This window comes from Osmia bicornis, chromosome 1, assembly GCF_907164935.1.
Source record: "Osmia bicornis bicornis chromosome 1, iOsmBic2.1, whole genome shotgun sequence".
NCBI classification, from domain to species: domain Eukaryota; kingdom Metazoa; phylum Arthropoda; class Insecta; order Hymenoptera; family Megachilidae; genus Osmia; species Osmia bicornis.
In genome coordinates, this window is record NC_060216.1 from 14,734,356 (window position 1) to 14,750,422 (window position 16,067).

At 32.7% G+C, this 16,067-nt stretch overlaps 3 protein-coding genes across 3 annotated transcripts; all 3 read right to left on the minus strand.

Moving 5' to 3' along the window:
- Positions 1-154: 154 nt before the first annotated feature.
- LOC114883193 (WD repeat-containing protein CG11141) lies at positions 155-4,848 on the minus strand. Its single transcript, XM_029200754.2, has 10 exons — positions 4,308-4,848; positions 3,799-3,996; positions 3,310-3,546; positions 2,965-3,252; positions 2,725-2,885; positions 2,516-2,651; positions 2,141-2,444; positions 1,911-2,070; positions 1,002-1,831; positions 155-935 (listed from the first exon to the last, which is right to left on the minus strand). Exons 3-10 carry the CDS (start codon positions 3,532-3,534, stop codon positions 859-861), a joined length of 2,181 nt encoding a protein of 726 aa, XP_029056587.1. The 5' UTR covers positions 3,535-3,546; positions 3,799-3,996; positions 4,308-4,848; the 3' UTR covers positions 155-858.
- Positions 4,849-4,948: 100 nt separating this feature from the next.
- On the minus strand, positions 4,949-10,285 carry LOC114883194 (cofilin/actin-depolymerizing factor homolog). Its single transcript, XM_029200756.2, has 3 exons — positions 10,116-10,285; positions 5,669-5,911; positions 4,949-5,593 (listed from the first exon to the last, which is right to left on the minus strand). Exons 1-3 carry the CDS (start codon positions 10,116-10,118, stop codon positions 5,393-5,395), a joined length of 447 nt encoding a protein of 148 aa, XP_029056589.1. The 5' UTR covers positions 10,119-10,285; the 3' UTR covers positions 4,949-5,392.
- Positions 10,286-12,596: 2,311 nt separating this feature from the next.
- On the minus strand, positions 12,597-15,816 carry LOC114883192 (RNA polymerase-associated protein Rtf1). The gene is made up of 7 exons (XM_029200752.2): positions 15,641-15,816; positions 15,018-15,276; positions 14,534-14,938; positions 14,209-14,449; positions 13,397-14,123; positions 13,046-13,313; positions 12,597-12,962 (listed from the first exon to the last, which is right to left on the minus strand). Exons 1-7 carry the CDS (start codon positions 15,719-15,721, stop codon positions 12,856-12,858), a joined length of 2,088 nt encoding a protein of 695 aa, XP_029056585.1. The 5' UTR covers positions 15,722-15,816; the 3' UTR covers positions 12,597-12,855.
- Positions 15,817-16,067: the final 251 nt, after the last annotated feature.

The following is a 16,067-nucleotide window of genomic DNA, read 5'->3' on the forward strand; positions in this document are numbered from 1 at the left end:
AAAATTGTTTTTCATTTCTTGAAATAATTTTATACACACTGAACCTTTATTTCATTTTATGGGTATAAATAATAAAAATTACGAATAAAGTATAATTGTTTTATTATCTAAAAGTGTGACTTTCAATATTTTTTCACGTTTTAAATTAATATGTATATCTATCCATATAGAATAGTAAATTTCTTTTTAACATCAGCAGAAATTACAGTTTTGTTTGAAATTTATGTCTGCATTTACAATGAAATTTACAATCTTCAGAGGATTACCATATTAATAAATCAAATACTGATTTGCAAAAATTTGTATTAACATTTATATCATGATAAGATAACTACGTATAATATCATTTTTACTTTCAAATCTATTTGTCACAAAAATTTAAATTGGAATGTGTAACACTAATATCATAAATCCAAGGTACTTCTATATTATTTTAAATGTGTAACAATACACAAGTAATACTTGACAACAATAGACCATAAAAAAATGCATCGCCATTTTCCATTCAGGAAAAAATTCATTAATTCGAAAACATTACAATAAAAATACGATTGCAATATTTTACAGTTTAAATAAAATAAAAAAATATGCATATATACTCAAATAATACATTGAACATGATTTTCAGAATTATTATAAAAATGCAAATTGCACTACAGCAGGACTAGAAAATACATTATTAAAATTTCAATTTTGTATGCAAAAACTGATACACGATAGTGCTTTGATTTCAGTATATGAAGACTGTTTGTTAGATGTGCATAAAAAATTAAAAACACATCTATTTAAAACCTATTATTTTTCAAACTATAGATAAAAGTTGATGTAATTTTATCTAAAATAATGTATTATTTTATCTTACGATGTAACTGAATACACATCTTTCTTCACTAAAACCCAATCTTCGTCTTCCAATGTTGTTGATATTGATAAAACTGAAAATATAAATATTTTCTGAAACCTGCAAAAGGTACATTAGCAGTTTACCTTATTATACTTACTACGAAACCGTAATTCTACATCGCGTCTATCTGTATCACAATCAATCGTATCTATTGAAGGATCGTTTAATTTATCCTGTAGTAACTTCTTCCTACATTCACCTAAATCTTCCAACTTCTTCAACTCAGTTTGGTAACTAACATCTTCGTCTCCAGATTCAGTTTCAGTATGATCACTATGTTCATTGTATTCATTTTGCTCATTTTTTTCTTCTGCTGAAGAACCATTGCAATGTATTTTACATTCGGCACACGTAATTGTATCGACAGACTCGGACACATTTGAATTAGTAGCAGCAATTTGGCTACTTGTCATATATTTCGATAAATCGAAATCCAACACGTCCGCCAAACGCTTTTCTTTATCTTCTACATCACGCTGAATGGATTCAAGATTTCTATCGGTTTTCAGTATGAAATCATCGTCGATACTGAGCGTTAATAAAGAAGAGTGTGTCGTCTTCGGATCATTAGCATTTAATTTATCCTTGTTAAAAACAGACAAATCATCAACATCGGATAATGATGAACAATTTCCATTTCCATTCATTATTTTATTGCGTGATTTTTTAAGTTTCTTTTCTGGAGTGAAGACGACGTCTTCAAATTCTTGCTGACTAATCTTTTCAAATATTTGCCTTCTATCGTTATACCTTTCATTCTGTTCTACATTTCTTCTTTCTGCAGGATCATTATTATCTGTTACCGTGCCAGGATCCGATAATAATGAAGTATTTGAATTTAGAGGCATTGTTGGTGATTCTTCAAGAGCTTCTTCTGCATTTGCAATTGAAGTTGCATCGGTATCAGCCGTAACAATCGGTACGATACTAAAAAGATATACATGATTTTAAATATGTAACATTAGTACATGAATAGTAAAAATAACATTTTATTTTAATACTTTACCCGACGGATTGAATAATATTAGTTGGGTTGATTTTATGAAAAGGGATGGCTGGCACTATTGTGCTTTCTTTCAATTTAGAAGTTAATTCTAATATACCGTTAGTAACCGGTTTACTAATTTCGGCCAACGATAAAAGCGGATCTATTGTATTTCTTACTTCTAAAAGTTAAATTTTTATTAAATATAGACAGACAGGAATTAGAAGAAATGTTAAGGTAAAAATTACTACCTGATGAGAACATATTAGTTTCGGGACAATATCCAATACGTATAATGTTTCTTTCTCCTTCCAAAACAAATATTTCATCTTTTGTACAAGCAACATCAGTGATACGACGTAAGTCTGTTACAACAGACATTATAGCAATGGTCTGTGGATTTACTACATATATAACTTCATCGCTATATGTAATCAATAAATCTTCACAGAAAGGTAAGATAACACCGAACATTGGTTCTCCCCGATTTCTTTTAGAACTCTCTGGTGCAGGATTTAACAGTTCCACTTGCGTATGACCAGATCGGACGGCATCCTTAAGAATATCTTTCGTCAGATCAATTGACAGTAAAGAAAATTAAAATAGTAATACAGTTTTATACAAACTTTAAAGATCAGTGTTTTCAGAACAGTTCCAGTTTTGTCAGCCTGCCATAAACGTAATCCAGGTCTACTAGCATATATTACTAAATCTTGAGTGTAATTTTGTCTACAACCAAACACAGCACCTAATTTTCCTAATCTAAAATATGTATATATTAAATCATCATGTATTACCTTACAAAAAATATGATACTGTTTTATTTTATACTAACGTTTTTCGTTCTTTTTGACCAACTTGTGTTACTTTTCCATTCTCATTTCTGTTAACTAATATCGTACGTAATGTCGTCGAAACTAATAACAAGCCCTGCTGATAATTCAATTGAACTACTGCATACTTTTCATTTAGTAATTCTGATGACTTTGACAAATGCTATTAATAAATTTGTAAGAGAAAGATATAAGAATATTGTAAGCAATGATATCAAGTTATAATTTAATTTTCTATATACCATATAAAAGTCAATTTCAGTAAGTACTACTAGACCATCTTGATCCCCGCTAAACAACTTCATACCATTCTTAGACCATTCAACTGTTGTTACTGCACTATTATGCAAACCACTTATACTGTATCTTTCTACCTGCTTTTTCTGCTTTGGTTTCAAACTGTCTGGTAATGAATCTGGTGGACTTTTAGGTATCTGAAATACAGTTACCACGCCATGTTCATTTCCAGCAGCAACCATATAATCCACAGTTGATATTACTTGGATGCATGTGATTTTAGAATTAACATTCTGAAAAAATAAATAACATCAGTGATCCAATGATTAACAATGTTGTTTTGATAATACCTCGCATCTAAGTCTTTGGAGATCTTGTTTATCTCTGTCAAACCAATATACTAATCCATGATTAGTTCCAATAGCTATGAATTCTGGCACAGCATCGATACAAGTAAAATTAATGTTATGTGTAAAAAGCCCAGTTTGAATCTTTGCAGGTATTTGTTCAAGAAGCATGGCCAGAGGTGCCCATTCTCGTAAAGGACCACCATCCTCGCGCATAGGAGTTGTCATCTTAAGTGTCACCTGCATAATATAATTGTTTCATAAACATAATTTATATTGCAAATAACATAGTTTATAACAGATTATAAAATAAATGTAACATAAAAAGTTTATACTTTTTTAAGTAACTATTTTTCTTAGGTAAAACTATGTACTATCACACTGCTTATCAATACCAAGCTACACTGTAATGTCATTATAGTAAAAATGACATGTAAGAAACAGTTACTTTCAATAACTCATCAGTATAAGTTGTAAAATATATTGAATTACCTCTTTATTAAATGCGGTTTATGAAAAGAGATATAATACTATTCGATTATATTTTCTTCTTTGCACTGTATACAGTAATCATCTTTTATTATGTATTATAATATCCGGTGTAATGTCATCTCACAATACTGTAATTGACTGTAATTTATAATAGCAAGATTGTACGCATACGCCTTCACATACCATAAACCACGTCACCTATAGAAAAGCACAAGGATAATTTTGACAAAAATCGTTATACTGCTTTTATTTGCGGTTAACATTGAAAAATGAAAGTAATGCAAATTAACTTGATAAATATAACTATGACTGAAGGGGTTTTGCGAATCTTGTTTGAGTTATTAGTTGATAAGTTATCAAAAAATAACAATTGTGAAGAAACAAGTTTCATATGAAGCATAAAATTATTAAGAATTTCCCTCTGTTATGATTTCATACATGTATTATTTATATTTTAAGTTTGCATAGAATAGTATTTATTCATATTTTATTTGTGAAAAATACTATACAGTATAAATGATTAATGAGCAAATGCCACGACTGAGTTGCATCGAGGACGCGCGAGTTCCGCTATTAATATTTGTTTAAATATATGAAGTTATGATTATGTGGGAAAAGGAAGAATGTTTTCTTTTTTCTTTTTAATCACTTGCGCCTTGGCTATGTTGTTCTAGTTAATTTTTATTAAATCATTTTCCAGTTTTCTCATTTTTCCAATTCTTCAGGACTTTTTGACAGTTGATAATAGATGGCGCTAAAAATCATTTTCAATTTGAGTATAAATATCATTTCCTTATCAATAAAGAGCATCTCGCTAAAAAAGGACCAGGAAAGGATTCTAATTAATCTTTGTAAAACATTTAATACTATGTATAAATTATTAAAACCTAGTTATCTCTACGTGCAACATATAGGTCTATAATGCTACTAGATTTTTGATAATACTTTTAAAAAGCGATTGCATACAATTTAAATTGAATATAAAGAATTATACAAAATAACCGAAGCAAAATTTATTTCATATATAAAACGATTAATTGTCTTATCATGTACAAACGATATTACTAATCACTTTTTTTTTTATAACAAACAAAACAGCTTCACACAACATTAGGAAATGTGGGATTTACTAACGGGATCTCACAAAAAGTCATTATGAAATGAATTTAATTTAAACATTATACAGCCGATGACAAAAGTGTAATGCTTTCATTCTTACTGCCTGACTGGTTGTAAATTGTTATTCTTTTACAAGTATCTTATAATTATAATAATAGTATAATATTAATATTATATCAGACAGATTCACACAACGTTCGCAGTATGAAAAGTGTTTTTTTTTTTTTTTTGTTCCTTATATATTTTGTATTCCTTTTACGTTCCTTTCTGCTAATGTTTACGTTCCCCAATGACTAATACATGTAGCGCAAATACTTAGTAGTCGTTTTCGCTTAAACGTGAAAAATGTGTAAAAACGCGAACCTTCGACGCGACGACGGTATAGAGCATTATTTTGGGGAAGGGAATTTGCGTACTGTTTTTTCACTTGATTTCTCTCATTAATATTAATAATTTTGGATTTGCTGAAATACTCCTAATTCCTGTCAGTGGCTCGGAGCTTCTCTTCAACAGCTTCTTCAGAGGCCTCTGAAAGGTCTGTTGCCTGTATATACTTTTGCACGCCAACTAAGGACTTTTTCAAAGCGTCGAAAGAACTGGAGTACAACATCTTCTTCTTAACTTTAGCCGTGTCGGGACACCACGACATTAAGAATAACTTTTGCTTCTTGGATGCCTGAAAAATCAAAAGGAATGTCAATTGAATATCCCATCGATCATTTTTAACTTTATACAACAATAAAAATATTACCTCGGAAGTACCCTGACACTGATGAGTATATTCGAAATCGAAAAGGCCATAGCGACATTCTCCGCTACCACCTTTCTGCAAATCTTCTAGGAAAGCGTCGTAAGCTGCGTCGCGAGGTCCGATAACTTCAACGTCAATTTGCTTCTCGTCTTTAATGTAGAAGATTACATATCGATGCTTTTTGTCTTTTTTAATCTCCTCGTACGTCGTCTTACAAACGTCGGCTACTGTTACTCCGGATGCCTAAACAAACAAAACAAAACACCGTTATTATTAAAATTTGTTACTTCAATTTTTGCTGTTAAATACTTATTGCCCTAAGCATCACTGCTATACCTGCAGCGATACCCGATACACGATAAGATATCGACACCGATAGAAAATAGAAAATTTCTAGCAACGTGCAATCATTATCAGTACCGTAAAAACGAATTGGGCGCGATACTGATTGTGAGTCACAAGATTGCATAATGGCTCGATAAAAAGCTTGTTTATAAAACTTAATCATACCTGTTGAAACTGATATCGGCTACAAGCAACTAGTGACTCTGTACGATTTTATAAGACTTACTCTCAACCAGCGAATACAAACATTTATAACATTTTCAATCCTATCGTCAAGATTATTACTTGTGTTTAAAAATCTTTCAAAAAGGAGAAGACATCATCGTTTAATTTCTTATCTCCGCTTCGTTTCTTCAAATAAACAATATACATACAGTGGCGCGCAAAAATATTCGGACACCGTTTAAAACAGAATACCTTATTTAAAATTGGACCAAAAGATTCGAGGTTTCTCGAGAAGCTATAAAAATTAATTTACTAAGATTACAATTTGTCGAATTAGGGAAAGAAATAGTAAAAGGCAATTTTTTTACTTTTTTATTTGAGTCTGTAATTAAAATTTATAATATGACATTTGTAAATTTAGGTATGTTACGTGTATGCTGAAAATTTCATCGTAATCGGTCAATGCACTTAAAAGTTACAATTAATTAAAATTTTCGAAAATCGCGATTTTTCACCTAAGAACGTGACTAGTTATGTTCTTAGATGAAATGTCGCGATTATGGGAAATTTTAATTACTAGTGACTTCACGCTGTGTATCTTTTTTTAGTACCAGGTGAACAGGCGTTACAAGCATGGAGCATGTTTCTGCACATTACCACGTACATAACACGCGTTGGAGAGTAAAGAGGAGGCCGTGCCAGTATCAACACTATCAGTATTACGCGCGTCGTGTTAAGTCTGCCCGTTTAAGCTTATTTCGCGGGCAAACGTAGGGGACGTACCGAAATAAAGTCTTCCCACGCACGAATCCGACTCTAAAAGAGATCCGACGTCCATTTCTAAAGTTATCCCTTGCTTTTCGGGCACGTGCCACACGGTACGGAGCTCCGTTCGCCTGCGTCTTTCTTCCACTAGGTGGACATTTGTGAAATACCACCATGACCAGTGGCGAAGCCAGGTGGGGATTAAAGAAGGGTGTGCCGAACACCCTATCCCCCATCAGAAATTATTACGATAAGTAAAAAAATATTAGGAGTCCCTGAAAGTCCCGCCAAAATTCGAACTGGAACCTCAGAGTGGTAACTAGTCACGCTAGCCCCTTGCACTAAAAGTCTAGGGATTTTTGCAAGACTCCACTAGATATTTTTGGGCGCATTCATTAGGTGAAATTATGAATAATAAAAAGATGAAGGATCTAATCAATTCCAGAGAAAAATTTTTATTACGCCAATGACCGTGATACGACGCTAGGTTGAAAATCCTGTATCTAGGGGAAGGAAGTTAACACATTACCGACGGGGCATTTTCATATTTCAATAAAACGAGGATTCTCGTTTCCTGTCGGTAATGCGTTAAAAGAGTGGTAACGCGCCATAGACGCGCGACACGCACGCAGAGTGAAAAGTTTCGAAGTGGGATAGTTATTTTTGAAACGGCTTTCGTCTAGGATCAACGTTCATCGGATCGAAACTCTATTCAAATTGAATATATAAAAAGAAACATCCTTGTATTTCCAAGAATCGCATGAAAACGGAACAGATGTGACCGCGGTAAACAACAAATTGCAAAACCGCTAAAATTAGTCGCATAAAATGTAATTCGATATTTGAAGTTAAAACGGATACTTTGCCAGCGCGTGTGTCACTGTATTATTGTAAAATTTGTTATTCACTGAAATGATCTTTCATGCTTGTTATTTGTAAATATATATTATATTCGAGCGAACAGTTTTGTCTACCCTTGGAATAACGAACGTAAGGGTCGGATCGGGGTGCAAAAGGGTCGGCGAAAAGTGTAACGTGGTTGGAGGACAGCCAGTGGATGGAGGATGCAATCCCTCGGTCGATATTCTGACACGACGGGGGATGCCGGTTAGAGCCAGACTTGGCTCCCTCTAGGGCGTTGTTGTAAACGTCTCTTGTGTGTGGCACAAGGTCAAACGGAAGATGATTCACCGACGAGGAGCGACACGGTCGATTGTTCGACTGTCGAGAAAACTGGTCATTTACACGTACAATTTTATACACCGCCGCTCGGTCCGTTAAGTAAAACCAACAGGAAAAAGAACAGCAAATATTTGGCGCGTGTCGCAAAATAAAGGGAAAAAAAAAAATATCAAAGGAACATGTTTACCAGACCTTGAATAAAAACTACCGTCAAACAGTACGGCCGTATTTGAAATCCACTGATTTCAGCTTTTAATTGTTTAAATATCTTTTATCTCTAACGATAATTTGGTGTTTAATACGTGTAATAAAATATGTGTTTAATGAGTGTCTGAAACGTTAACGCGAACGAGAAAAAAGCGATACGGTGACGAATAAGAAATAGCCAGTAAGATTAATCATAATAACGTCGAAGATAATCAGCTTATTCACCACATTCGCGAAGGCGTCAGTGAACTTTGAGAGTCACTGGCCTGCAAGAACCGACCTCCTTACGGGCTCATTGAATTTTTCCCTCTCTACCAGAACTCTTGTAGTTCACTGTCATCCGCAAAGCGCGAGAGGGGAGGGAGGGGGGTTAGTTTCGCAAGGAAACCCAGCTCTTCATTACCAAGGATACCGCGTCTATCGGTAACCAGCATAAATATTTAAAATGTATTCGGAGAATGGTAGTTACTACTTGTGCTAGTTTCGAACAGTTCATTCTCTGTCGCCAATTTGCCGGAAACGAAACGCGACTGCTATTTAATGAATTCTTCCGGAACTATTGATAACTGTATCGTGCATACAACTAATCAGTTTAATAGTTAAATTATTAATTTATCAAATGAAATTTAATGCCAACACATTTAAATAGTTTACGTTCACTCGTTAAATAACAGCGGAATCAAACTATTCCACACTGAAACGGATTTATTAGCGTCGTAAGCACTTTTCGTTTATGCAAGTTTATTCCACATTTGTATAAACACGACTGATAATGATACCGTCTGTATTTATCTATTAACTAAATGGAATATAAAGTAATAGGTAACGTATGTTTGAAAAGATAAAAGTGAGCACCGATGCAGTCGACGAGATAGTAAGCGATCGATAATAAAATTCGATATTTCGACATCTTTAAAGATTGGAAGGAAATTTCAATCTGGCATAACGTACGTTTGTTATATAAATTTTTGGCAATTACAACGCAAATTCGAGAAATCTTTGAGCTCAATACGAAACTGTATGACGATAATAGTACTTAAATATACTTTATAAACTCCAATGAAATCGGTGCTTAACGGGTAGAATAAAAGGAAATAATCTTTACACAGTTGATACTACTAAAATTGTATTTGAAAACTGTACTCCACATGTTACTACTATTACTGGATAATTTTTAATCCTGAAACTACGTCAAACGATTTACAGTAAATCAGAACATGTGGTGCGAAAAAAGAAATTTGGAAAAATGAATAAAAAGAATGTTCTAAGGAACAAGCACCTTTCTAATTAAATACTTGAAACAATTAAAAAGAATTTATCGAAACAATTACCGTACAACGATATGTTGTAACGTAACTGGAAATTGCTACGTTTCCACGACATATAATTTTCTCCCGTCACCGATCACAATAATTGCTCTTCGAAGTATTTGACTGTCGTATCGTGAAACTGGAAATGAATCATCCGTTTCCTGGAAGCAAGGAATCGCGATTGGCACATAAAAATGCACCCAACGTGAAATGTTTGCCTTCCTCGTTCGTTATATTAAAAGTATGAAAATCGTTTGCACAGGCAATTCCAAATAAGCCAATTGAAAGTAACGAAATCGGTCGATTGGTGTGGCCAAAAGAAGAAAGCCGTCGTTCTCGCGGCGTATTGCCGGGACAGAAATGGCGACCGGCGCGTCTGCTTCGGCCATAACCACAAAGTAAGCCGTCTACCGGTTCCCGAAGGATCGGCGACATTATTTTCAAAGTAGATACATGCACAGTATGATATTTACCATTTTGTGATGTCGTAGCCAGTAAGAAGATTCACGTAAACAAGCACTTTAACCTACACTTTCACGAGAGCCTCGGTCTGGTGGAACTGGATAGGCGCAGTGTCCAGTCGCGGGGGTCGCGGCTCATGAACGAACGGGAAGGGAGGCTCCTCTCTCAGCTAGCTATCTGCGAATCCTGTATCCCTACGCCTGCGCGCGCGCACTCTGATTAACTCTGTCTTGATTGGCCGATTTGTGACTAACAAAAAGTCGTGATCGGATATACAAATACTTTTCTGGAGAAAATCCAATAATAAATCGTATATTTCAAACGCTTTATACTTTTTATGATAAACCAACGAATTATAATCTATTAAGCACGAATATTCCTTTCAAGCCGGTAAGATTGTTCCAGTGCGCAAGCGTTGTGTGATGCGGTCATGCCGGTCGTTTATATACCATTTAATTTCAATTGGAATACGCTTTTCTTCTAGGTTATCTTAAAAATAAGAACGTTCGATAAGTTCCTTGATACCTTAACATAGGCATAAAATAGATTTGAGTAACAACAACGTGTTATTTATGTGAATTAATCATTGATGCGACCTGCCGGTCTTATTGACCAATCATTGTAAGGGACATGGGGAAATTACCTTATATGGGCAGCGGCATGCAAGCGACCGCATACAGACGTCGCGCGTCGTTCAGTGCGCATGCTGCATGATTTGCGTGCGCACGCCGCGCAATGTAGTTGACAGTTTCAAAACACCCCGAAACGTGACAGCACAATGTTGAATCAACAATAATTTCAACTCTATCGGTAAAAATTAAAGAGTCACAAATACAGAATTATTGATAATCTTTGATATCGCAAAATTTTAATCCTTACTTATATGCACTTGTATAATGTACATACAGGAATAAATTTGGTCGAACAAATATAACATGGAAGTAGATTTATATCCATATATGTATATTATTGTAATACTGTTGTCAATTACACAGTTTTAAAACATAATTCATACATTTCAAGATTACTCTTAGTACAATTAATCTTATATTATTGCTGTAATTTTTAATGTACAATGTAATTAAATAAGCTATTTTACGAGTATATTGTAAATGAAAAAATATTGAAGTTTATATACTACCTTTAAAGATCGTTATACCTTAATACATGCTAGGAATAGTAAAAATATATTAAAGCATATTTTTTAATGTACTTTGTTTAATATAAAAATCGAGCGTTATAAATAATGTTTCTCAGTTCAGTTCCTAGAAATATTTCTTGTTCACTTTTTCAAATAAGTAAACTATAGTCACACAAATAAGAATATGAATTTCTCTACTATTTTTTAATAATATACTGTTTAGATACATATATATACAATTTTGGCAAATTTATGGATAACTGCAAATACATGTTTCACTCCAATAATGGGATAATAATCATTTCTACTCAGAATTACAGGTGTTATAGTTTACCAATTTACATAAACATTACTGATTTTTATGAAGTATTCTGAATAAGCTACTACATCTTGGATAAATAAAATTTTATACTAAACTTATATATTTTTAGGCAAATATTTATTTATTTTTATAAGCATTATTTTACTTTCTAAAAGAATTAATATTTCACTGTTAATTTGAATGAAATTAATTTTATATAAATATAAAAACTGCATATTTCTTAGTACAAAATATAAAATTTTATTTACTCAAGATATGATTATGGGCTATAAGAAGAATTAACCTCGTGAACAAATTGAAGATAACGTTAATATCTAAATTCGAATAGATATTAACACCAATTATATTACCATGATACAATTGTTAAGTATTTACTCTACTTAATAGATCGGAGATAACAATAATTATTGGATACTAAGCTAAAAAGAAGTATATATCTAAAAATATTTTTATCGTTATTTCATGTCTTATACGTATATATATAATCACATAAAATGATGTAATATATACATATAAGAATGTACCAACTTAAATTATTCGAACTATTTAAAGAATATGTACAAATTTTTATAGTAAAACATGTTTTGAAGCTTCTGTAGCCAAATTATATTGGCGGCAATATGCAGCATGTGTAACATTATTAGAACACTGCAAAGAATTAAAAAATACCTATAAGTATGATAGTCTTCATTATGTTCTCATATAAAGCAATTAACTATCGTAAATATAACTTGTAAAAACGTATAGCTTTATACTTTTTTTTTTGTCATGAGGTGGTCGCTTACTAATATTTATTTAAACATACAGAACACGAAAAGTTATAATAATACACGCAAAATCATGATTAATGTATTTATGATCAATAACTATTTTCATGATTGGAATTACTAATTCGATATTAAGGGATGATAAAAAGTCATATTATTGAAAGAGGAGGTGAATTCAGTTACGAAGCTCTTAAATAACCCAAATTGTAATACTTTTTCCTGCTTAAGTACTGCTAGACAGCGTTTCTTAAAAACACAAATGTTTTAATAAACGTTGAAACTGTATTCTTTCGTAAAGAATACAATAATTATGACATTGTAACTAGAATTATATGGTAGGAACCACCTATATCCTTTCTAAAAGAAGGAGTCATTATTTATAATAACAAAAAAAAATTAACGTTATATGAGAACTATACATAAGCTAGTTTCTCAGTCAACTGTTACAAGATTTCACTCTTATCTTTACAATTAATCAAATCACAAAGAACTGATTTTCTTTTTTCTAGAGTTAACAAACGTTAGATGAGTCCCCGCTTCTTTTTATAATCTTCTAAATTCAAGGACCGTCGAGGTCCTGTATCTTTAATATTACTAATAGGTTTCGGTAATACACTAACGGGATTGTCTGAAAGAAAAAAAAAAATACATGGTACATATGTTTCATTTCTGCAAAATATGTTATGAAAATATATTTCATCGATAACTTACTTGGAATTGGAACTTCCAAATCTATTGTGATATCAAAATCATGAGCATTAAATAAATCTTCAGTACTTTGCTTCTTCTTTGTTTCCTGTCCATTCTCTTTCTCATTATTTACTGCTATCGTTTCAGTTTGTTGAGGACTTGCTTTGTCATTTACCGGAACAGCAGACGATACTTCTTCATCGTCAGGCTTGTAAACCATTCTTGGTTTTGTACTTCGCCTCGTAAATGGGTCGTCTACTTTTTTACCTTTATTAGCTTTTACTTCCTCCTGTTACGTAAAGAATAGATTAACTTCATAAAATTAATACGTTTCAATGTTCTTGTACTTAACAGAGTAAGATAGTTAATTACCATGATCGCCTTTTCTGCTTCTTCAACATTCTTTTTCCGATTACGATCGTTAATATAAGATATACTAGATATTGTTGCCGTGCGCATTTTATCCAGCTCAGAAGCACGTTCTTCGAGTTCACTTAATTCTTGATTAAGCCGAGTGGCAGTTTCGTCATCCCCTCTGCAATTAGCTGCATCTCTTTCCCGCATAAGCTGTGCCTTCTTCATCGCATAATTATATGGAGTTTGCTTAAATCTTTCCTTTTCTCTTACTATTTTTTCTATATCTTCCTCTTTGAATTCGTAAACCAAAGCTTCTTTAATGTCTTTTAATTTTTGTTCAACTTCTTCAAACGTGGGCATTGATATTCCTTGCAGAGCGCAAGTTTCTTTCCATTTGAAAAATTCAGATTCGGTAAATTCTTGATTGGATACAAATTCTAATCTAAATACGCGTTCTTGTGCCCCGTGCCTTAGTTTCAAACCTTTATTCGTTCTTGTACCACCGAGTTGGTAAATTTTACCAGTTTCACAGACACCGCTAATTTCAGCTACTCTGTACACTGGTTTCCCATTGTTATTACCAATACCAATTCTAACAAAGCAGCCTTGTACTACTCTATCAAAGAATGGAAGATGTACAAATCTTTCCATTTTATGACGAGATAATCTAATTTTATTGAGATCTTCCTTTGTACTAACATATACTGGTTTCTTCGGTTTTGCTTTATTACTGGTGACAGATCTGTAAAATAATACATTCGATTATTTCGTAACGATGTTATTCATGTCAAACAAATATCTTTAATGAGATAATAAAAAATACTGACTTTTTGTCAGTGTCGGAATCAGTATCCCTACTGTCACTCGAAGACGATCTACGATGAGATGCCGGCTTAGCAGTTTCTTCATCTTCCGCACTATCCGATGAACCACTGTCATCAGAATAAATATCAGATGCTTTAAGCTTCGTTTTATTTGCACCCCCTTTGTGATCATCTTCTAATTCTTCTTCTTCAATATCCTTTGACTGTTGTTGCTGTTGCTCTATCCTCTGTTTCTCTTTCTCTTCTACAAGAAAAGAAGAAGATAAAATAATTACAAAATCTATTTTTTTTAGAATAAATATTGTATTCGAATTATTCACCACATTACCTCTTTCTTTCTTCTCTTCTCGTCTCGCTTTTAGGAGAGACATTGCATGGAATTTTTTATCTTGCTTTTCTTCTATCGTCTTTTTACGATCTTTACTTCGTTCTTTAGGATCCGGTGCTCTATCGAGTTTTCTTTCTTCAACACCCTTTTCTTTCTTTCTCGACTCTTTTTGTTTTTTCAGTTCTTGTTTCTTGGCCATTCTTAATTTTTTCTCAATCTCAAATCTTGTTTTCATAATTTCACGTTGTTCGATTCGTTTAAAAATCTCTTGTTCGCGTTCTTTTTCAGTCATTTGTGCAAGTCTTGCCTGATCCTCAGCATCTCCCATTAATTTGTCATCATAGCCATCATTAAATTCTTCTTGGCTAGAGTCAGAGACACTAGCATCCGAATCTGAAACCTCACCTGTAAATATAAAATTACTTTATAGCTTTATGATATCATTAATACTTCAATATTCTGAAAAATTAAAATAAGTAATTACCTTCTTCTGGTTCAGAGACCTTTTCAGGTTCTTTTTCGCTAGCACTTTCTTCACTACTAGACTTTGTCATCTTACGTTTATTTCTCTTAGTGGGTACTTTCTTCTTTTTATTTTTACCAGCTTTTGCACCCCAATCATCATCAGAATCTGATGTATCTGAATCATGTTTATTATCTTTTTTAGTGGTTCCAGTCTCTTCATTAGATTGAGAATCATCTTGGGCTTTGCCTTTCTTCTTTTTAGCAAGTGATAATAAATCCTAATTGAAGTTCACAGATACATGATTAAACTTCAATCATTTTATACATGTATTATATTAAACAAATTCATAAAATGTATAATACAGAAAATACAACTACTAAAAAGTAAATTTCAAGTAATTGAAGTAAATGTTTTAAATAGAAAATTCTGTGGGTCTATCATTTGAAATTTAACAGGTTATGTGAAATAATCTTCAGTCATACATCTTCTATATATGATTTAGATGTATTGGAATTTATTCAACTTGAATAAAATTACTACTGAAATCTGTCTATTTACTTTTGAAATATAAAAAATTAATCAAAAGTATAAAAGTGGAAGTAACATAACATGAGATTTTTATGTAAGGTTATATCATTTACATTATCCAAATCCGTGCCACTTTCCGACGCACTGCCACTACTATCAGAATCTATAAGAGCCTGATTCTTTCTCTTTGGCATCGTCACGTAAATTTATTAACGGAGATCGTGAAAATTGCACGCCCTCCTAACAAAGATAAACCTAACGTCATGCAAGATACAATAAACTAGGAAGACCGCGTAGAACCGAAAACGTTAAACACTAATACCAACAATGGCATTGCAATACCCTACTCGTTCCAGCAACCTAAGTTTTGAGGTTGAACCACTAATTGTGTGGTTCATTTTATATAATTATTACACATTCTTGTATGAAAAGTGTAACATATGTTGTCCTAAAGTATCTAATTACTATTTTATTATTAATACACAATGCTCAATCCTTTCGTATGTTAGTAATATTTTATTTCGCGCATTGGTAGCTTTG